General features: G+C 38.9%; 1 protein-coding gene across 1 annotated transcript; it reads right to left on the reverse strand.

Moving 5' to 3' along the window:
• Nucleotides 1–60: 60 nt before the first annotated feature.
• On the reverse strand, nt 61–22,665 carry LOC105226631 (mpv17-like protein 2). Its single transcript, XM_011205605.4, has 4 exons — nt 22,444–22,665; nt 2,870–3,032; nt 2,555–2,762; nt 61–352 (listed from the first exon to the last, which is right to left on the reverse strand). Exons 2-4 carry the CDS (start codon nt 3,019–3,021, stop codon nt 137–139), a joined length of 576 nt encoding a protein of 191 aa, XP_011203907.2. The 5' UTR covers nt 3,022–3,032; nt 22,444–22,665; the 3' UTR covers nt 61–136.
• Nucleotides 22,666–23,314: the final 649 nt, after the last annotated feature.

Below are 23,314 nucleotides of genomic sequence, written 5' to 3' on the forward strand. Positions count from 1 at the left end.
CACTCTACCGATAAGATTGTAAAACTCTATTCAACAACAATTAATTAATAAAATTGAATATCCAAGCAGGAGAATAAATATTTCAACTTTATTTTATTTTAAGTTAACAGCTAAAATTTCCACTTTTCTCGCTAAGCTAATGTGTGAAGTGAATGTGAATATCAGGGTGTTCAAATTCTATGGCTTGTCCTTGCAAATACTTAATATATGTCAGAAACGTCGTCCAGCACATGCTAAAGAAAGACGTGAAGACAACCTGGTTGCGAGGCGGTATGAAGGCAAAATTCACTGTTTGCACACAGGGCCAATAAATTACGCCCACTCGATAGGCCTCGAAGAATTTGTCACTCACCTGCAACGGGAGAATAAGTAATATATTAGAAATTGAATTACAATAAAATAACTGGAACGTTATTCATCTTTTAAACAATTGAAAATTTTAATCCTAGCGTGGTTTTAAAACAAATGTCCCTAAAGATGTCATTGTTTCTTACTGTTTTTATTTACTTGAAATATGATGATTATATTATTTTAAATAAGTATAGTAGTCTTTATATAGTTTGATATCATGATGAAAAGATTTCAAATCGACCTTCCAATGAGCAGCAACGCCAGGCCGATCAATCTATCGTGAAGCATGTTCGTCCTCATCCACGATTACATGCGGCGAAGTTTTGAAAAAGAGCGTTAAGAGCTCGCGCAGGAAGTGTGTAGAATATGCGACGAAAACTATGCATCTTTGGGTATAGGGCTACATCGCAATTTTTCAACGTTTCCAATGCAGTAGTCGGTAACTTGTTGTCTTTTGACTTTAGCTTCTTCCCCCTAATGGCACTGCCAGTGATCAAATTTACCTTTGAGCTTCAAACGTTGGACGACGCTGTTATTATCCAAAAGTCCTTTGAACATATCTATCAAACACTAAAAAAAAATCTATTTCTTTGGTTTTCAAAGCACATACTTTGTCTGGAAGCAGCAAACTCATTTGAAATCCACCCAATACTTCTCTTATCTATCTTAGAGATAGAATATCACATACGTAAAAAATTCCAATTACTCGTATAAATTGAAATTAGCACACTAAGGATTATTGAAATTAGAGACTAAGGATTGTCGATAGACATTTAGAAGTTCAGGTATCGTTTATTTAATAAATCAAAAAAATAGAAACGAAACTTAATTTACTGATGAAAAATACTTCTCATACAACAAGAAAATGCTCGTTGGTTTTAAATTTAGGCAATCAGATAGACTGATGCCCTTGAAGAAAAAGGCGATTGCTCGAAAAAATTATGTTGAAAAGTGGAAATACCGTCATATTTGGTGTACCGCCTTTGCGGGCATCTATATTGGAAGTTTAACTTGCAAAAAAGTGTATTACTTTTAATCTTTCAGCTTATTATATCCTGAACAGGATACATTAACTTTGCGACAAAGTTTTGTAATACCCAAAAGGAAATGTCAGGATCCTATAAAATATATCTTTATCAATGATAAGCTGAGTCGATTTAATTTTGTTGTCTGGTTGTATAAACACGAATTATTTTCTCATATTTTGAGATCTCAATCGGAAATTTGGCAGATATCCTTTTTTCTTCTAGAGACTTGGATCACTATAACTCATAACTGTCATACAAACTAAAGTAACGGAGAAATTTTTAATTTGATAAAAATTTCAAAAACTTTGCATGATTTATTGTCTACGGCAATGGTGTAATTTCCGAAGAAATTCTAACCTTCACAATTCGATGCAACCGAAGTTTACGCCTTTCTCGTTTTCTTTTCGGTCTGTCTTTTGTAATCACTAAGGTAAAATAGAGATTATTTTGATATTTTTAGAATATACGGGATGCATACTGAACACTTCCATTTATAGTATTCATAAGTAAATAGACACGATTTGTCTTCGAAGTTTAAATTCTATGCCTCTGATCACTCAGTACGTCAATTCACCATCATTCTCTTCCAATTACCTAAACATAAATGAAGCCTCAACTAGTCTTGGCTCTCTTTGGCATCAACGTGTATAACTGTAAATGGACGACTCGCACAAGTATACTTGATTTGATCGACGACGACCGAACGACCCCCTGTACAAGTGAATTGCCTAGTTTACGAATTAGAAGCAAAGGAGCCAATAAGTGTTTTAATCTTTACCGGCAAAGGGGATGTGACGAGGTGCCAAATGCTTGTCACTGCTTTACAAGGCAAATACCTAACCAAACCAACTTTCGGATAGACGCACGCAACTTGACGTTACTTGAAAAATAAACAAAAAACAAATCCATATACTATATGAACGAAAGAAAGCAACACTTAAGTCTCATTAGAGAGGCTACAAGAAACATATGTACGTAAGTATGTATGGTACATATGTACATATGGTATATTAACACTTAAGAACTATAGGTGCACTTGCATGTACATTTGTGATGTGTGTCTACCTGAACACCCGTTTTGCCTTATACCCACTGTAGCAACGAACGAAATTTGGTATGCCTTGAGTGTGGTTGTGTGTGCCTATGAATCATCTGGGTGAGATTTCAATTCTTACCTCCTGCTTGGCTTGTTCGTACGTGCGGCCATCCAGAAGGCTCATAACAAAGAGAAACGTGCTTATCGCAAACGGATCATAGGCCGCCTGCTCAGTAATGGCTTTGCAAAGTGATGACTTAATGTCTGTGCGGGGCCACATGACGCCGGCCAGCCGTATCCACATATAAATTGTAGGTCCCATGAAAAGGCCACCGAATAAACTAAACCTGTTGGGAAGCAAAATTGAGTATATGAGAGATTACAATGATTTGATAACTACTTAGTTGCATGTCTGTGGCGACAGCATATGGTATAAGTACTCGTATGCACTTACTTGAGACATTTCATCCAGTCGTAATTTCGGAATGACCGTTTTTCGATTATGGTTTGTTCGATAAGACAACCGCAAGGCCATAGCGTTCCATAAGAGAGCATGCCGCGTACAATCTTGTACCGGTTTGTGAATTCTAAGAACCTTCGAAACATTTTCTTGGATTCTGTTGGAGAGTGAGAGAGCAACATTTTTATTGGGTCTGCTGTACAAATTCGTAGAGAAAATGAAAATCAAATTAACTTAACCGCTTAATAAAAAATATTGGTTTACCGTGGAAATCCCAAAGTTAACGGGTTCAATGAATCAAAGTTTCTTTGTATAATCTATAATGTTGCTTAATACAGTTATAAATACTTAGAGCCATTTTACAACACTTTTCTAAATCTTACGAAATGCAAAATAAAATCCAAAAATCGATCATTTGTATATTTTTAGTTTACATCTTTATATGTATATATGGTATATGAAATTTACTGCTTTCCTTATTTTATGCTATAAACTCCTAAAGAGTTAAGCTTGAAATTTCCGAAACAAAGACCTCTAAACAGTCCTTTTTGCATTGATAATAACCTTTGATATCCGTCTAGAACTCAGCGCTTTAAAAAATTCGCCCTGGTGGATTCAACACCGGGGTATCATCAGTCCTTTCGTTTTGAAAACCTCTTTGAGTTTGGGTCATTGGAACTATTTTCAAGCGTCACTATCACTGAAAGTTTAACGGAGCAATTTCGCTACCACCGTCAGAATCTGCGTTAACTTTCAGAGAGTCTATTGGTTTAACATTCACCATGTCTATAAATAAGTCTCAAAAGCAAAAATTGTCAATTATAGCTTTATTTTTAGAAAACTATTTTATTCCCTTTGGTCAAAAAATTTTATCAATAATTTTCAAATTTAGACTTCAAGTTCAATCGCCGGAATTCTTATACACGCAATAACTGTTTCTACTTTTTCCGAAAAAAAAGAATCTTTATTATTACAATAAAATATTTAATATAGTATTCGGATATACATATATGTATAACGTAGTGGGACCAACTCGTGGACTGTTCATCTAGTTTTATAGTAAAAGAAGGCCAATGGCAAGCTTACGACAACAATACCTCACCGTCGCAACTTTGCCACAAAATTGACAATAAACCATTTTTGGTGCAAACCTGTCTGTGGCAATCATTAAATCGCATGCAGTCGGTTCTCTCCAACTTAACATTGTGCTATATTTAAAAAACCATAAACGGGAGAAAAGTGTGCCGTGCCACATGCAACATTTATACGATTACAATTGATGAATGTCTGATTACGAATTCGCAGGCGGGTGAAAGTGCGACCCTTTAAACGTCGGCGGTTCGTATAGGTACGGAAATCCACCGTATGCAGCGCACTGCCTGCAGTCAACCAGCAGACTGTGGCAAGCGAAGGAACGGTCTCTAATCAGCCAACAAGTGTGCACCACAACCGTTTGAATGGGGCAAACAGATGGAGAGACAGGGGAAGCCGTCGACACTGACGCGATAGCCCACTTGAGTAAACGGTAGTGATAATAAAAAAATGGTCATAAAGAAGCAACAACAATTTAGCAGGTAAACAAATACAACACTGTGGGTTTTTTGTGTAAGTTTGTATATTGCGATGAGCGCGTTGTGGTACTTTCGTCAGTCCCACGAGGGCGATTCGACGAAGGTAAGCACCACGAGTGCGAACACTGCGCAGTGAGGGCAAACAGCTGCCAGCCGTCTGCTTTCTGCCACCGCCAGTTCGAACTAATTTGTGACAATGACTAAAAAAGAAATGAAACGAAGTATGAGAACAGCAACTGCTACGGAAGACGGCGATGAGAAGTTAAGAGCCAACAGCAAATAATCAGCCAAAACAACCGCAACGATACATAATTGAACGGCAGAACGTCGAAAGGGTCGGGCCATAGACCCGGCAATGCTGCAACATGTCGGCCAACACATTTCACAGGCAAAGGGAAGGGTCGGCGTGGGGCGGCCACGAAGTTCGTACCTAATATAATGGGATTGTAAATAATTGCGGAAGTTCATTTGAGGTCCGCGCTGCTGCTGCGATCGGGTGATTTGCGGCGCACAACCTATGTTTGAGCCGAAAGCCAATTGGTATTTGCGGCATGTGTGTATGTCGTCCCCTCTGCTTATCACTTTATTTTGACTCTAATGTGCTAGAGGCTCGGTGCGTATCAGATATTTGTGTAGATTTGTGTGTATGGGTATGCGTGTACAAATTAATTTCGTTACGTTTTGTGCTTATCGCAAGTGTTCTTGTAATTGTTGATTTAGTACGTTCCGACTATTTTCAAACATTTTACGTTTTTTCTTACATTTTTTGATGACACACATATACCTCTTCCGCAGTCGTAGCAGTGTAAAACCGTCAGAGAAAAGTTCTCTCACACAGTGACGTTGAAATTGAGGTTGAAAAGTAGATTGGCGGCGAGGCAAGTACTTACATACATACATTCATACGATGTATGTGTGGATGTGTATATCCGAGTGTGTTTGTCTATACTCTTGGCACTGCTATTCGTCGATTTTGACGTTCATTGATGCCATGTGACAAATAGCTTTGACATGCATTGAAAATGTCGATGGGCGGAATACCGTTAGGCACACATTCTCACCGCAATACGGTGGAAAGCCAGACAGACGCTTGCTAATGACAATTGTCTATCACAAGGTTCCACCTATTGCTACACTCATTTTGACAATTCTGTACGGACACCAAACGGAACAAAATGCCCCGTTGGAATAGTGGCATACGAAAATGCAATGTCGCGTAACCAAATGTGTCATGCACAGGTATGAATACTCGTTTACAAATGTTTCGTATATGTATGTAATAATTTTATTCAGAAACTTAGTCTCTTGAACCATATTTCATATTTTTCACAAATTACATAAAAAAAAGAAAAAATGTTAACTTTGGTAGCACCGAAGAAATGTATAATACCAGGGGCATTTCTTATACCATAAAAGAGTATAAACTGATCTTTAACTTGAATGGTCAGTTTGAACAACAGCTACTCGTATTTGCTATAGTAGTCCGATCTGAACAATTTCTTCGCAGATTGTGTCGAGGCGTTGGATAATAATAATCAGCGATTCCAAATGACAAATGAGCAGTTTCTTTGTGAGAATAGCAAGTTTGCGAAATTTCAAATCAATATCTCAAAAACTGAGATACTAGTTCGCATATATATCAGTGTGATTTGTTTAAATGAGTTAAGCACCCACCCACTCTACCCGGAAAAACTGGCGCCTCCTAAGAAAACACTGCACAATACACCACATCCGATGACACCACCACAACTCATCACACTTCTACATCAACCCACTCAACATAAAGGATGGCCCCCGGAGCAGGTTCAACATACTCGTTTTATATACATACGTTTTGCGACACCCATTCCGCGCGCTGCAGTTACCGCCACATTCGATCCCGCTCAATTCGATTACCTTCATGGACCTCCGAAATAAATAACCATTTAACTTTGAGAAAAATAGTGTTTATATATATCGAAAGATTTTCTTAATAAACTACCTTGTATATTAAACAAGTGCGTCACACAAGTATTTTTATTTTATACTAGCTGACCTCGCAGCCATTGTCCTGCTTGAAATTATGTGTTTTGAAATGAGAAGAAAGTTAAATTTATCATGTCTTTTATTTTCAATGCAACGCAGCTTGATAAACAACATTTTTTGGTTTCTGTTCCGCTGCGTAAATGTACAGAGAAGATAGTTTGCCAACTCATGAGCACGCCACGTATTTTTGGCCGTGTGCAAAACATAGTAGCTCAAAATTTATGCCATACACTTCTAGCGATTATCCTTGTGTCCTATTGATTGTCATCTCAAATGCAATTTTTACTGGAAACGGAATCTGTTTGAACTGAAATGGCAAATCGTGAGAACTCAAACAAATTCGTAGAATCAAGCGTTCTGCCCCCTTGTATTCGATAGCTGCGTCACAATAGGTCGGGTTCCATTACACAGTTTCGGCGCTTATAGATTGCGAAGCATAATAACGACAGATCCAACTTTGAGATGCAAATGATGCGGTGGCATACCAAACAATTCTCCCGGAATTTGACTTTGAATCTTCCAGTTTACTTAAGTCATCAACATCGGTATTTTGGGCAGCTATCATTGCACGTGGACTCAAGGAATCGTAGTTAAGATAATTTGGCCAATGTTCGGATAAACATTCTTGATGAGTTCATCTTTCGTGAATCGATAAACGGCAGATGGAATTGATATCAAACCACCGGAATTATCAACCGGAATTTATCCATATTCAATTTTTAGATGTAAAATGTCTTCGGCAATGTCATGTTTGTTCGTATCCCATAATAGACGCGGATTTGAAGGCTGATATGTCGAAATGCTTATCGTGAAAAGTGTGCGAACTTCATTTGCATTCCAGTGATTATCATTTTCCAGCAATTGTAATTGCTGGCTTGCTTCTCAAAAAGTTGCACACACCGTATCATTCACAGTACGCAATGACTCAAATGAAGTTGAACCGCGTACATTTATCAATAGCAACCGAAGGTAGAAACAATCGTCGTTTTTCGGGTGGATTGTGTAAATTCGTCCTAATGCATTAGTTGATAACACACCTGGATGTCCATTTACTGGTTTGCCTTGCTTTCTGCGTAATTATTTCTTCAACGATGCATTCCATGCATAATATCGAGGTATTTCCGAATGTCCTCGCAAACGGATCACTGACGAAAGTTGAGCAAAAACTCGTAAATGTTAATTTTTTTGCTGGCGGTGTTTCCATTGGCTGCACTGTATTCCCTGGGTTGAAATACACTCTTTGGCCATTCTCCAAATTAACTGCGAGACGCACAACAGTCGGAAAGCGCTGCAAAGCGCTTTAGTGCAGTTCACGTATCGACCGTATCGTTCAAGACCAATAACCGCCATGTTGCTTCCTTTGGTGACGTATTTACAAACGTATTTTATTGATTACACCAAACTGCAATACTCAACATTGATATGCGCTTTTAATATGAATTAGACAATAAAATACTTCGATATTCACTCTTCTAAATTGAAAGCTGAATGTTCTGCCATTGTCGTCTAGTGAGCAACGCCGATAAAGTGGATATCCATCATTTCTAGTTTGTGTTTCCGAAAGAAAAGCACGTGGATAGTGTTTGGTGCATTTATTGTCAGGCATACAAATCGAAGTGGGACTGTGGTATCCGCAACCATAATGGTTTTCATTACTTCGTATAATACGGGATCTTTCTCTGCATCAGGAAATCCCGCATGATTGAATGATTTCATCAATTTGATCTGGGGTAACCAAAAAGGAATGTGTACGTGGGGCAAACCTCTGTTTTGCCACTCAACAGAGTACATCTAGCATCTAATAGCACCATATACGTATATACGTTGCTTCTACATAAAGTCCATCGAAGCTGTTGCTTGAAAAGTCTGGATGTGACATTGTGACTATCGCTTGCTGATTGACCGCGATCCATAATACCGCACGTATGTCATCGCATCTTGGGAGTACTCGGTCAAGTGCCTTGCGCTGCTAATGTATGTTGATGCCAAAAAGAACACCGACCGATATTATAAATTTCAATCTGTAATTGATCACTTTGTGTGCAACACACATAACATTTTCACTGAATAATTTTAAAAAAATTTTGAAGCAAACGACAAACTTGAACGATTCAAATAATTCAAAAACAAAACAAAAAAAAAAAATTAACAAAAAATGTGTATGGAAAACACTAACTTTTTAGAATCGTCCAATTTTCCGACTTTTCTTCACGAAAAGCATACTCTTCTTCTTCTTTACTGGCGTAGAAACCGCTTACTCGGTTATAGCCGAGTCAACAACAGCGCGCCAGTCGTTTCTTCTCTTCGCTACGTGGCGCCAATTGGATATTCCTTCTCCACTGGGTCCTTCCAACGGAGTGGAGGTCTTCCTCTTCCTCTGCTTCCCGCGGGGGTACTGCGTGCAAAAAGCATACAGGTTTCTTTATTTCTAAACTTTCCCCGATCCACACAGAACATTCTCTGAAAATTTCATCAAGATTGGTTCAGTCGTTCCCTTAGCCTTACTAATAAACAAACAATCATTCGTTTGTATGGGAAAAAGAAAAGGGCTGTTTTTAGGGGGTTTCCGGCAATTATTCGGATAAAAACCATCCTTGAGCCCCAACGAACATTTTAAAAAAAGAATTGGCAAAATTGGTCCAGGCGTTTTTGAGTTATGCGCTTACCAACACATTTTGCGATTAATTTTCGAAGTTATACTTCTTATACGACGCCGGAAAAGGTTGCGATAGATTCTGGTTGCGCAACCTTCCATATAAATGTAACGAAAGGTTGCGCAACCTCGCTCCATCCATATGAATGTAACGCAACCTTTTCTGCATAACCAAATCATACTTAAGTCAGCGCAACCTAAGAGTCAATGGTGTGTTGGTGGTAAAGCGCCTAAATGTCACGATGTGAACACTGGTTCGAATCTCAACGTCTGCTGTTTCATCAATCTCTGCGGGAGCATCTATAACTACTGATGAATCAACGATCGTCAATTCACAGATAACTGCTGGGCTCTCAACGCGTGTTGATGGAGTACAAAAGATATATGGTTACGCTGCATATTCCCTTCCGCAACGAAGAGACAGAACTTCTTTCCGAATTAAAATTCCTTCTTTTAGACTTTGCTTTATAAAATGTGCATAATAAAATTATAAAATGTGAATTTAAGTTTTCTTTCATAGAAAATGTAATGCATTTCTGAACAACGCTAAGAAGTATAACTTCTTCCGCGCGTAGGGACTCCACGCACCTTTTTTTATATATACATACATATGTACGGAGGATGGAGTCATGTGTAGAAGTTCACGCAAGTGAGGAAAGTTCTCTGATCGCCATTCACTTGGGAGTGGCTAGAAACGATTCTTTTGCATATGACTCAAGCAGCTCACGACTTCCGGTCTTTGACCAAGTATCCTCTGGGTAGCCTAAGAACATCCGTTTGAAGGCGAGCTAACGTGAGAAGGCGAAACATCCCCTGCATAGGGTTGTGCGCTGGGTTTGGACCCGCCACAAAAAAACACCCCCAATGAAAAAACAAGCCTCGGATGGGTGACCCCCCTTTTGATGACGACCATGGCAAACGAATTAAGGACTACGATTTGAGGGCATGCACCTGGAAAGTCCGGTCCCTTAATTGGGAAGGTGCCGCAGTTCAGCTGGTTGGTGCCCTTGTAAGAATAAAGGTTGACATTACCGCCGTCCAAGAAATGCGATGGACGGGACAAGGACTGAGGCAAGTTATTACAGTGCCCATATAAAGGAGCGCAAATTTGGTGTGGGATTCGTGGATGGAGAGAGACTCCGTCGCCGGGTACTGTCATTCACCTCGGTGGATTTTACGTCTAGCCGCAATCCGCATCAAAACGAAGTTCTTCAATATATCGCTGATTTGCGCCCACGTCCTGACGGACGAGAAGGACGATGTGACCAAAGATGCCTTCTATGAGTGCTTGGAGCGCATTTATGAGAGATGCCCCCGCCACTATGTCAAAATCGTGCTTGGCGACTTTAACGCCAGGGCGGACAAAAAAGGTTTCTTTGGCACAATGGTCGGTAAATTCAGCCTCCATGATGAAAAATCCCCAATGGGTTGAGGCTGATCGACTTCGCCGGGGCCGAAATATGGTTATCTGTAGTACTAGATAAGATACAGCATAAGAAAATTCATCAAGCCACCTTGCTGTCTCCGGATCGAAAAATCACCAACCAAATCGATCATGTTGTGATAGACGGAAGACATGTCTTCAGTGTTTTAGACGTGCGTGCGATCCGAGGTCCTAACATCGACTCGGACCACTATATTGTTGCAGCCAAAATTCACACCCGCCTCTGTGCAGCAAAAAACGCACGCCAACAAACACAAGGAAGGTTCGACGTCGAAGCTGCAATCACAACAGACAGCCGAACGTTTTTCTACTCGGCTTGCACTCCTGCTCTCTGAGAGCACTCATCAACAATTCGGTATAAGGGAACTGTGGAACGGCATTTCAAACTCCTTGCGCAGCTGCAACCGACCATTGGTTTTCGGAAAGTGCAAAGGAACAGCTGGTACGACGAGGAGTGCCGTGTCGCAGCGGAGAGAAAACAGGCTGCCTACCTCGCAACGTTACGATCGACCACAACACGTGCGGGATGGGATAGATGCCGAGATTTGAAAAGGGAAGCGAGACGCATTTGCAGACAGAAGAAGAAAAGAGGCCGAAATGCGTGAGTACAAACAGCTTGATAAGCTGGCCGACAGGGGTAATGCTCGAAAATTCTACGAAAAATAAGCGGCGGCTTACAGAAGGTTTCAAGATCGGAACATTGTTTTGTAGAACCCCCAGAGGTGATCTAGTAATCGATGCCCAGAGCATACTTAAATTATGGCGGGAAACACTTCTCCAGCCTGCTGAATGGCAGTGAAAGCACAACACCGGGAGAAGGCGATCCCGATTCCCCAATCGATGACGATGGAGCAGACGGTCCATTACCCGACCATGAAGAAGTTCGAATAGCAATCACCCGCCTGAAGAACAACAAAGCGGCAGGGGCCGATGGATTGCCGGCCGAGCTATTCAAACACGGCGGCGAAGAACTGATAAGGAGCATGCATCAGCTTCTTTTAGAATATGTCGGACGAAAGCATGCAAGCAAGACTGGAATTTAAGTGTGCTATGCCCAATCCATAAAAAAGGAGACCCCACAATCTGCGCCAACTACCGTGGGATAAGCATTCTCAACATCGTGTACAGTTCTATCGAGCGTACTGTGTGAAAGATTAAAGCAGACCGTCAAAAAACTGATTTTACCATATCAGTGTGGCTTTAGACCTGACAAATCAACAACCGACCAGATATTCACCATGCGCCAAATCTTGGAAAGACCCGTGAAAGGAGAATCGACACACACACCTCTTCGTCGATTTCAAAGCTGCTTTCGACAGCTCGAAAAACAGTTGCCTTTATGCCTCTATGTCTGAACTTCGTATTTCTGCAAAACTAATAGGGCTGCGTAAGCTGACGTTCAGCAGCACAAAAAGCTCCGTCAGGATCGGGAAGGACCTCTCCGAGCCGTTCAATACCGAACGAGGTTTCAGACAAGGCGACTCCCTATCGTGCGATTTCTTCAATCTGCTGCTGGAGAAAATAGTTCGAGCTGCAGAACTTAATCGAGCAGGTACAATCTTTTATAAGAGTGTACAGCTGCTGGCGTATGCCGATGATATTGATATCATCGGCCTCAACACCCGCGCCGTTAGTTCTGCTTTCTCCAGGCTGGACAAGGAAGCAAAACGAATGGGTCTGGCAGTGAACGAGGGCAAGACGAAATATCTCCTGTCATCAAACAAACAGTCGTCGCACTCGCGACTTGGCACTCACGTCACTGTTGACAGTCATAACTTTGAAGTTGTAGATAATTTCGTCTATCTTGGAACCAGCGTAAACACCACCAACAATGTCAGCCTAGAAATCCAACGCAGGATAACTCTTGCCAACAGGTGCTACTTCGGACTGAGTAGGCAATTGAGAAGCAAAGTCCTCTCTCGACAGACAAAAACCAAACTCTATAAGTCTCTCATAATTCCCGTCCTGCTATATGGTGCAGAGGCCTGAACGATGTCAACAGATGATTCGACGTTGTGAGTTTCGAGAGAAAAATTCTGCGAAAGATTTATGGTCCTTTGCGCGTTGGCCACGGCGAATATCGCAGTCGTTGGAACGATGAGCTGTACGAGATATACGACGACATTGACGTAGTTCAGCAATTCAGGATACAGCGGCTACGCTGGCTCGATCATGTCGATCGAATGGATGAAAACCCTCCAGCTCTTAGAGTATTCGACGCAGTACGTGCCGGGGGAAGCAGAGGAAGTGGAAGACCTCCACTCCGTTGGAAGGACCAAGTGGAGAAGGACCTGGCTTCGCTTGGAATATCCAATTGGCGCCACGTAGCGAAAAGAAGAAACGACTGGCGCGAGGTTGTTAACTCGGCTATAATCGCGTAAGCGGTGTCTACGCCAATTAAGAAGAAGAAGACATATGTACATATGCATATATGTATATATGTATGTAAGATGTTCGGGATAGCTATCCCACTAATGCAATTTATACAAATGTATGTATGTATGTACATATATGACAATTACTTAAGTGAAAATAAAGATATACATACATACATATACTGGTTGTATACTTAACTATGATTTTTTATATACATATGTACATACATATGTATGCACTTTATAGGGTCTCCGACGTTTCTTTTGAGTGTTCCAAACATCTCGGTAAACTTTATATACCTTTTTAAGGTACGAGTATAATGAGATAAAATCTTTTTCCGAAAGTTCAAATGACGATCTCGCATATAATGAGTATGATATCATGAGTATGAAGATAATGCTAATACTAGTACGAAAGCACAGAACACAAAAAAGTGAACCTAATACATACTATACACATATTTATACCATATACTTATGCCATACATGACACAGCATTCAACCAATTCTCCACCTTCTGTTTTGTAGCGCTGATTTTTTTGCAGTGATTTTTCAACTTTTCGTTACCATTTTACACAATTGCTCTTTTACCTCAAAATAGTTGTTGATCTCGGCGGTTTCCTCTTCATAGTCGCTAAATTTTCAAGCCATTTTTTGAGGCCTGAGGGCAGAATAAATACGTAGAATTTGGGGAATGTGGAAGAAAATGGAAGCTCAATTCATGCAAATTTGCCATTGTTTTCATTGTTGTGGTTTTAATTGTTCATCAAAGTATTTCTGATGGCAAGGATGAGCAGATATAACTCAATTCAGTACAAAATCACACAACTCATAAAAAATATGAATAATAATTACACCGGTCAACACGATTTTTGGGTCTGACATCTACATGTTAAATTTGAGTTTCTCCTATGACAAAAATAAGGGGAAATTTTTTTTTCCGGTTAAAGTTTGCTTTCGTAGAAATTAGAGCAATTTTTCGATTTTTAAGCATGAAATGACTGATTTTTATATAATATTTTTTCTACAATTTCACTATAGATTATAATTAGAAAACTTTTTTTTAGATACAAGAGTCGTTTTTTTTAAATATGTGTGTTAAAAAAAAATATATATTTAAAATAAAAAGAAATTATTGTTTAAAAGTTAAAATTTTTTATTTCTTTTATGCTCATATGAGTATATACTTAATATACTTATCGATGTAGATCAGCCCAAAGCAAACTTTAAGAGCTAAAAATTAATATTTAAGTGTTTTTCAATGTCTAGAATCAGAATCCAAGCATGAGAACAGAAACCCATAAAAAAATTTTGTTTTTGTTGACCGGTGTTATTTCTAAAGTTTTTCAGCACACATACAATACCTCCTTATTGTTGGAAATGTTGACATATGTATGTCACCTCGTTTTGCCATAAATATGTTAATAAACGTATGACACATAAAGGTGATTTTTTAAGAGCTTGATAACTTTTTAAAAAAAAAAAACGCATAAAATTTGCAAAATCTCATCGGTTCTTTATTTGAAACGTTAGATTGGTTCATGACATTTACTTTGACCGCGGCTGCGTCTTAGGTGGTCCATTCGGAAAGTCCAATTTTGGGCAACTTTTTCGAGCATTTCGGCCGGAATAGCCCGAATTTCTTCGGAAATGTTGTCTTCCAAAGCTGGAATAGTTGCTGGCTTATTTCTGTAGACTTTAGACTTGACGTAGCCCCACAAAAAATAGTCTAAAGGCGTTAAATCGCATGATCTTGGTGGCCAACTTACGGGTCCATTTCTTGAGATGGCCATAGAATCGCGAGCTGTGTGGCATGTAGCGCCATCTTGTTGAAACCACATGTCAACCAAGTTCAGTTCTTCCATTTTTGGCAACAAAAAGTTTGTTAGCATCGAACGATAGCGATCGCCATTCACCGTAACGTTGCGTCCAACAGCATCTTTGAAAAAATACGGTCCAATGATTTCACCAGCGTACAAACCACACCAAACAGTGCATTTTTCGGGATGCATGGGCAGTTCTTGAACGGCTTCTGGTTGCTCTTCACCCCAAATGCGGCAATTTTCTTATTTACGTAGCCATTCAACCAGAAATGAGCCTCATCGCTGAACAAAATTTGTCGATAAAAAAGCGGATTACGGAACACTGATTTTGGTAATAAAATTCAATGATTTGCAAGCGTTGCTCGTTAGTAAGTCTATTCATGATGAAATGTCAAAGCATACTGAGCATCTTTCTCTTTGACACCATGTCTGAAATCCCACGTGATCTGTCAAATACTAATGCATGAAAATCCTAACCTCAAAAAAATCACCCTTACATTTAATTCAAGGATTACATAAGAAGGACCATGAGTAACACGGAAGAAGGGCCCCCAAAACTGCTAAGGTAAGGCTCGTAAATTCCTCCAATAGAATGAACACTTTTGTTGGATAACCATTTTAACTTTAAATCAACTTATTTGAAGAAAACATGACCTAACCTATTAGAATGCACTTTACAATTCTTGAAATGTCGAGGTTTTTAGCTCTGTGGGTAGAACTACTCTTGAAAGTTCCAACTTAAGTGGACTTCGCAGCTAACGGTATAACCGGTCTACAGGCTACCGAAACACAGTAGTGTTTTTCAGGCGAAAGTGGCTGTTGTTAAAGTAGTGGAAGATGTACTGCTAAGAAGTTTAGGGAGGTGAGCTTCACTCCGATAGCAGAGTGGCAATACTACCTCTGAGTTCGCTAACTGTGTGCTCAAAGCTAGTAAAGAAATGTCTGTTTTCACTAGAAAAAGCATCGAGCTACTTCATCATCAGACTCGTTTGGCACTATTACCTTCGGCGAACCAAGAGATATAGCCGAAGCTGGCATTGTCAGCTTTAACAAATTTGTGATAGGCTCAAAGCGTTTTGTCGATCCAAATGAGATCCCGGTCAGGATCGATCTCTTAACCTAACCTAACCCAAGTGTTGAAAAAAGGGACAAATTTGCTCTTAACGAAAATTTTTAGTTTTTTTTTTATATTATATATACATATATTATATTATATTTTTTATATAAAATTTATTATTAAGAATAAACTACCGTAGGAACACAACCTAAGCTTTAGGATCACGGAATGAAATCTCCCTACGAAGAAAATTTCGTTGATTCATATATGTATGTATTTACAGCTTAGCTTTGACAAAAAAATAACCTAGTTTTTTAAAACTGCTTTAGAGTAGATTAAAGGGAAGTTTTGTACACATTTCCTTTCGTACACACAGAATTAAATTAGTTTCAAAGACATACTTATATGGGAATACCGTCAGCGTTTTTTGTAGCCTTAACAGGGTGTATTAAGTTTGGCACGATGTTTATAACCAAAAGGAAACATACGTGACCCTGTAAAGTATGTAATAATCATCAGCGTGGACAGCTGAGTCAATTTAGCCATTTCGGTATGTCTGTATGTAAGTGAACTTGTTCTTTACGTTTTGAGATATCGAAATGAAATCTCGCCAAGACGTTCCTCATTTGTCGATTCGGAGGATATCGGATCCTTGTAGCATGTAGCTACCATATAAACTGAATGATCGGAATGAAGTAATTGTATGGAAAACTTTTTTATTCGTCGAGATGTCTTCACCAAATTTGGTATGGAATATTATCCAATCTCCAGATTAATTGTTCAGATTGAGTTACTATAGTATTTAGCTGCCATACAATACAAACTAGCTGATAATAGTTCTTCTAAGGAATACTTTTATTTGCGAAGCTGGAAATGAAGTTAACCTTTCCTGTTATTGCTACTCGATAGCGAATGTACAACCAGTCAAATGATAAGGGTTGTAAAGTTTCTTAAGAAATACAAAAACAATGGCTTTGACAAAAAGTCTGAAACGCTTTAGAAACAAAAAAATTAAATATGACGCATCAGAAATACAGTTATGCATACAAATGTACATACACATAAATGAAATATCGCATTTAAGGATATCCCACATGGCAAAATAAATTGATTAATTGGCTGTTCTATGAACTGGACATTCTGACAACCTTGACGTTATTGTTAGATAAATTATTTTGCATTATCATAAGTTCGCTGTTCTTTGTTTGGGTTCCCACAATGGAATTGGCTTTGCCAAACACGGGCTCGAGAACGATAAAACTTCACATGGACTTTCGTTGTACCTCTCTCTTTACGGCCATACTAATATACTAACAATCTCATTAAATAGGCCCTGTAGTAAAGCATCAAACTGGTAAGACAATAGCGGTTTACGAGTATATAATTTCGATATTAAAATAAACTCTTTTGAAAAAATGTAAAACTGACATATTCTGTATCCGTCAATGGCATAGGTATACCAAAGAATAGAAACTCAAATAAATATCTGTTACATGTTCGGAAAAAAGGTAATCGACGTATTAGTTGGACTTGTACATTAGTACTAGTTGTGAAGGAGTATACGTATACCAAGTACCTAAATTATGATAAAGAGATAAGTATGCAACTAAAAGTCTAAGAATATAAGGACAAGATGCACTAAAATTTAAACTATTAGTAATCATCACAATCATCATGTATTTATGGTATTTTGTAACAATAAATTCAAACCGCATGAATATTTTCCGCACCGTGATATATATTTGTACAAAAATATATTTATGTATAAACGTGAGTCAGTACATAAACAAAGTGAAATCGCTTTAAATACCGGTCGGCTATAAATTCTTATTTCTTTATTCTGGTTAAGTCTTTACGACGCGAGTGAATTTATTTTCATGAGTTCCAGTTAACTCATTTACTAAAATAGTGTCATCATCTGGGTTTCGTATTTATAAAACTGTGTCACTGTTTGATTAGTAATGACTAAAACTAAATATCGAAGACGAGATGTGACGAAGTCGCATTGAATTTCGTCACGCGAATATTTTAAATTAACAGGTTGCCTGCTAGCTTTAGCTTAACTTTTATGTGTATGTAGTATATGTCTATGACAATGAGACTCAAGTATTAAGCGCATCCCCAATGGAAACGCACATTACCCTTACGAGCTAAGAGGGAAATCTCATAATTCCGATAATATGATGACATGAACATGGATATACAATATATCCCTCGGCTTTATGCCTAACCCCTATTGTGGGCAGTGTGAGGATACTCACACCAACAACTCCGTAGCCAAGATGTTGAGGCAGCCATGCTGATGGCTGAATGACCAGCGAGCGGTAATTGAATAACTAATCGCGAACGGTCACCTTCGATGCTCTAGAGAGGTCGGAAATACTAAACGCCTTCTTTATAAATACCGGACTCTGCGGACGAGTAACCAACCTTTTTGGGCTAACTCGAGGGATCAAACCTGAATAATAGCAAATAAAACAACACAGGAACATAAATAAACCAACAAATTAAACTTCGAAAACCAACGCTTCGATAAGGATAATGACAAACATTACATAACGGAATCCAATGAGGCAGCCATCGCAACCTCTAACGGAAACCGTTGAACTAAGCAGCTCACACAAGAAGAACCGTTCCCACAATAAGTCGTTGAATACCCGAGCTGAATATAACAGCAAACCATTTCAGGATGAAGATATTTCTAGGCGACAAAGCGGCTGCAAAGACGACACGGAGGAAGAGGTCGTCTACAATACTGTCATCATCAAAGAATAGACGCTGACCAATCATATAAGATGCGTATAAATAAATCTGCAGCTCTGGAAAAGTGAGTTTCATGAATGAGGGTGGTATCGACATCAGCATCATACAGGAGCCCTGAGTCAGAGACGACACCATTAAAAGGGCTGAACAGCAGCAATAAAGATATACATAAATATTTCTTTGTTTTAATCACAGTACAGCAGACACCACAGCGGTAAAAGTGGAACAAAAGAGAAATAGTTTTTGTGTGATATCTGCCTACAGGGCCCACTCTTACAATACATACTATATAGCAGTTAAAGTACTTGTATAAGTACTGTAGGCGATACGCCAACATCCATATTCCCATTTTCGGATAGATTTTCGTGGTGGGAGCAAATCCTGGATCTTACACTATCGACGGAAATAGATAGTTGGTCATTGATGACCGGTGGGACTCCGAGGAACCATCCAATAGACAGAAGTTGCTGCGAGTATAGTAGAACTGTCCGGTCTCATAGTCAACAAGAATAAAATAGAAAAGGTTCGTTGGGATTACTCCCATAATCCTGCAGAAGCTAAAAGACCCTATGGTTCTAAGACTTGAAATGATATATAAGGCCAAGAAGTTGGAAAAAAGTCACGATATATTACAGTGCTGAAGACTTTAGATCCATAATCCTCACATCCTTCATGCTGAAGGTCCTAGAGAGGCTATTGGACATACACACCAGGTTAATCATCGCGGATTATTTATCGACTTCACAAATTGTATACATTAAAGGTCGATCAACAGAAACTATCCTAGACGAAGTAGTAAATGTAATAGAGAAGTCATAACACCTCAAGCAATATATAATACAATGCCTGCCTTTCTGAACATAGAAGGAGCCTTTAAGAACATAGAGATAAGCATGATCATTAAGTCTCTGATACAGGACGGCATAGCTGACATGGTTTGTAGATGTATTCATTTATTACAGCATCACACGGTTCAGTGACACGAACAAGTTATGTAAGCTGAGGACTCCTCAAGGAGGTGTCCTTTCACTACTTCTATTTGTAGCGGCACTGGGCGGTATACTACTCCAACTCAACTGTCCCTTTCCACAATCAGTGAGATTATGGAAAGAGCCTTACGGAGCTTACACCTATGGGTCACGAATAATGGACTAGGTGTCAACTCTAGTAAAGAAGGACTGACGATATTCACGAATAAAATCAAACTAACTCAATTTTAATTTTTCCTCACTCGGTAGTACTAAAATTTCTCTATGCATCATAGCCAAGTATTTGCGTGTCGAGATAGATTTGGAAAATACACATTGAGAAACGTATTAGGAAAGCTTACATAGCGTCTTGCACGCGCAAAAGGCTACTCAACATAAACTGGGGCATATGGATCACTGGTAATTTAGAAGGCAGGCTGTGCAGGGTTACCGTAGACATTTTCATACGGAAAGTGGCAACACTTTCTGGTATAAGAATTAGAGAGATTGGTGGTTGGAATAGGAGGAGTTATGGAAATCTGCAACCAAACGCAGATATGGTCAAAATATGACGAAGAAAAAACTAAGGAATTATTAAATAGGTCCAGGAAAAAATTATTCAGACTTACTGCTACCATGACGGGCATTGGCTATTTGGAGAAGGTGCATCAAAAATGGACATGCCTGCAAACTCGATGGAAGCAAAGAAACGATTCTTCACTTTCTCTGTGAGTGTCCATTCGTCAGATACCAAACTTTGAACGTCTATCTACAAAAAGCATAACGGAGATACGTATTTTCATGGAGGGCAACAAATGGTTTGAACACAACAATGGGATGTAATATCAAGATAAGGTCTTACAATGGTGTATCAAAATGACGCTGCCAGGGCTAATTGAACCCGAAGAGGAAGTACTCTTACCAATCTTCCTTAATGAGAAAACACATACACGATGGTGAATGCGGCAATGTCATCTAACTTTTGTTTAGTCATATGTTATTTGGAGAGTGTGATTTCATCCACTTTTCCATTGTGTTAAAGGATGTTAGAAATATTTCTTCTCGGTAAGTTCGTTTGAAATAGCTTTAGTCATTTGTGAGAACTGTACTCAAAGCCTTTAAACCTATTAAGCGGCGGAGATAAGCCCTCTTTTTAAATCTCTTAATCCACTGATGCCGCTCTATATTTTGAAACCCGGCTTCAAATGACAATTTTGAATTTCAATTTGCGGAATAACCCAAATTTACTGACCCACTGCATTTAGACATGGATTTAGAGATGGATCTCAATTTGCCAGATAAGAAATAGATATAACAAATAGGAAAAGAAGTTTGACTATATAACTGCGTTTGAAGGCTAATGCCTCCACTTCAGAAGACTAATAAATAAGTTATTGTTTTCCTGCGCTGCAATAATGCGTGATTTGTATTTATATATGCTTATGTATGTGTTACGGAAATTAAATTGCAAATCAAAAACCAAAGTACCTAAATATACTTCCAACGCAAGTATTCCGAATCAATAGATTCCCAGCAACGCCGTCGGCAAAGCGTAAATTATTTGCTTAGTTGCGAGTTAACGCCTAAATTTGCATTCAAATTCCACATATAATTGGAATTTTCGCCGCACATCAAATATTAAAACGAATTCATCACACGAAATCATTACATCTCGCCCCTGCCTTTCCGGCGTGGCCATCAACAAATCGTTCATAATCATTCTGTCATTCCGGGCACGGAGGGGCACACCGCCGGTGGTGAGGAACTCGTGTGCACAGACTGGCAGTAGGGCGGTAGCTGCGCGAACGGTTCCCATTTATTCTGATTTAAATTGATTGAAATAAATCATGCACAACGACACGTGATTTAATTTTAGAATAAATCATTCAAATCTACTTTTTGCTTAGCATCGACTTTTATTCTCTGCACACGTACATGCATACACAAACATATACTCATAAGCAATTTCAAAAGTACATAGTATGCGTTTCTGTGATCCCACTCTGGCACATGCATTGGGACGCGGCTGCGATTTCGGCCAGACGATGGGCGCTGTACTAAGTGACTTTTTGGTATAGAATTCATAATGCTTGGTGGGTATGACGGCTTTGCAAAATATGGCGCACCAACTTACCTACCTAAAATGTGATTGATAATTGATTCAAGCCCATTCTATGTACCACCGTTCTTATAAACAAATGCGACTAGTACAAAAATTGTTAATATTTAGCACGAACTTTGCAATTTAATTTGGCGCACTGAAATTGCATGCCTTCCCTGCCGGATGTGCATAATTAGCGGCCAAAACGTATTTATTATACATTTACAATAAAAAAGTAGTAATTTTCACAATATTCTGTTACAATTTTCACCCACAGCGTAACCATTAGCCGATGTGTGGCGCTCAAACCCCTCATCGCACCAAACCCCTCGCCATAATGCTTTATTTACGCAATCGTTTTATTTGTATTTGCATAATTAATCACTTGAAAAGAGAAATTCACTCAAAATACTGGCGGGGAGCGGTGGCGTATACGCATCGCCATAACGGTTTTTATAAATAGCAATATGCTCGTTGGTTTAATTGACATTGCTGACGATGACAAGAATTTGTGCGCAATCCATCAAATATCGTCAGGGCTTAATTGGAGCGACGCAACTACAATGTGCGCGAGCAGCAACGACTAATAAACGAAAAACAAACAACAAATAAGAAATCATTAACGGCAATTTGATTGCAATGCCGATTGAGCTCTAATTGCCAACATTTGCGTCAGAGGTCATTAGTTTTCGTTCATGCAACGTCGCAAATTTATGAAAAAATAAGAATTGATAATAACGCAAGGCAGTGCAGTTGTTGTTGTGCACTTAAGTGCCCAAGAAACTGACCGAATTTGAAAGGCTGTTACCGTGGCACTGGGCTTCTGGAATACAATTAGATCAGCAATCACTTTTTATTCGCGTAAAAGGCGACAAGTTCATTTCACATTCAAACTGATGTTTATTCTATTTGATTTTCACACTTTTCCGCAAAATTTTTCGCTTATTTTGATGTGTACACAGTCCCCGAAATGCACGTTCAGCCACTGCACTGAGATTTCGTACTGAATGAATTACCAAATTTAAAATTCAATGTCAATGGCAAGCCAAATGCACTGAGCATCCACGTTGGCATTCTCAGTTCACACAAGGATTTCTTGCTAATTATATTTGTTGTTATAGTTTTCTATACTTATTTTCTTCATATTATATATAGGATATATGTATAATGTATATATGTGCATACATTATGCACAGAAGTGTGTCAAAGACACTTGTGAATACAACGACTTTTAAATTCACCATGCGACGAGGTGTCTCTGCTATTTATATGCTATTATGTGCACATTTGTTAGAACTACCTATATATTACGTATATATGTATTTGTATATATCCACTGCTCGTGTCCAACTATTTGCTGCTAGTGACCACTTACAAAGATCATAGCAAAGGTGTTCAAATATAGCTGACGTAACGTTCGATTGAGCTCATAGAATTTAGCTCATAATCTAAAATACATACAGTGTGGAAAATCCAATCGTACACTACTAGGTGATTTTTTAAGAGCTTGATAACTTTTTTTTAAAAAAAAACGCATAAAATTTGCAAAATCTCATCGGTTCTTTATTTGAAACGTTAGATTGGTTCATGACATTTACTTTTTGAAGATAATTTCATTTAAATGTTGACCGCGGCTGCGTCTTAGGTGGTCCATTCGGA

Source organism: Bactrocera dorsalis, chromosome 2, assembly GCF_023373825.1.
Source record: "Bactrocera dorsalis isolate Fly_Bdor chromosome 2, ASM2337382v1, whole genome shotgun sequence".
NCBI classification, from domain to species: domain Eukaryota; kingdom Metazoa; phylum Arthropoda; class Insecta; order Diptera; family Tephritidae; genus Bactrocera; species Bactrocera dorsalis.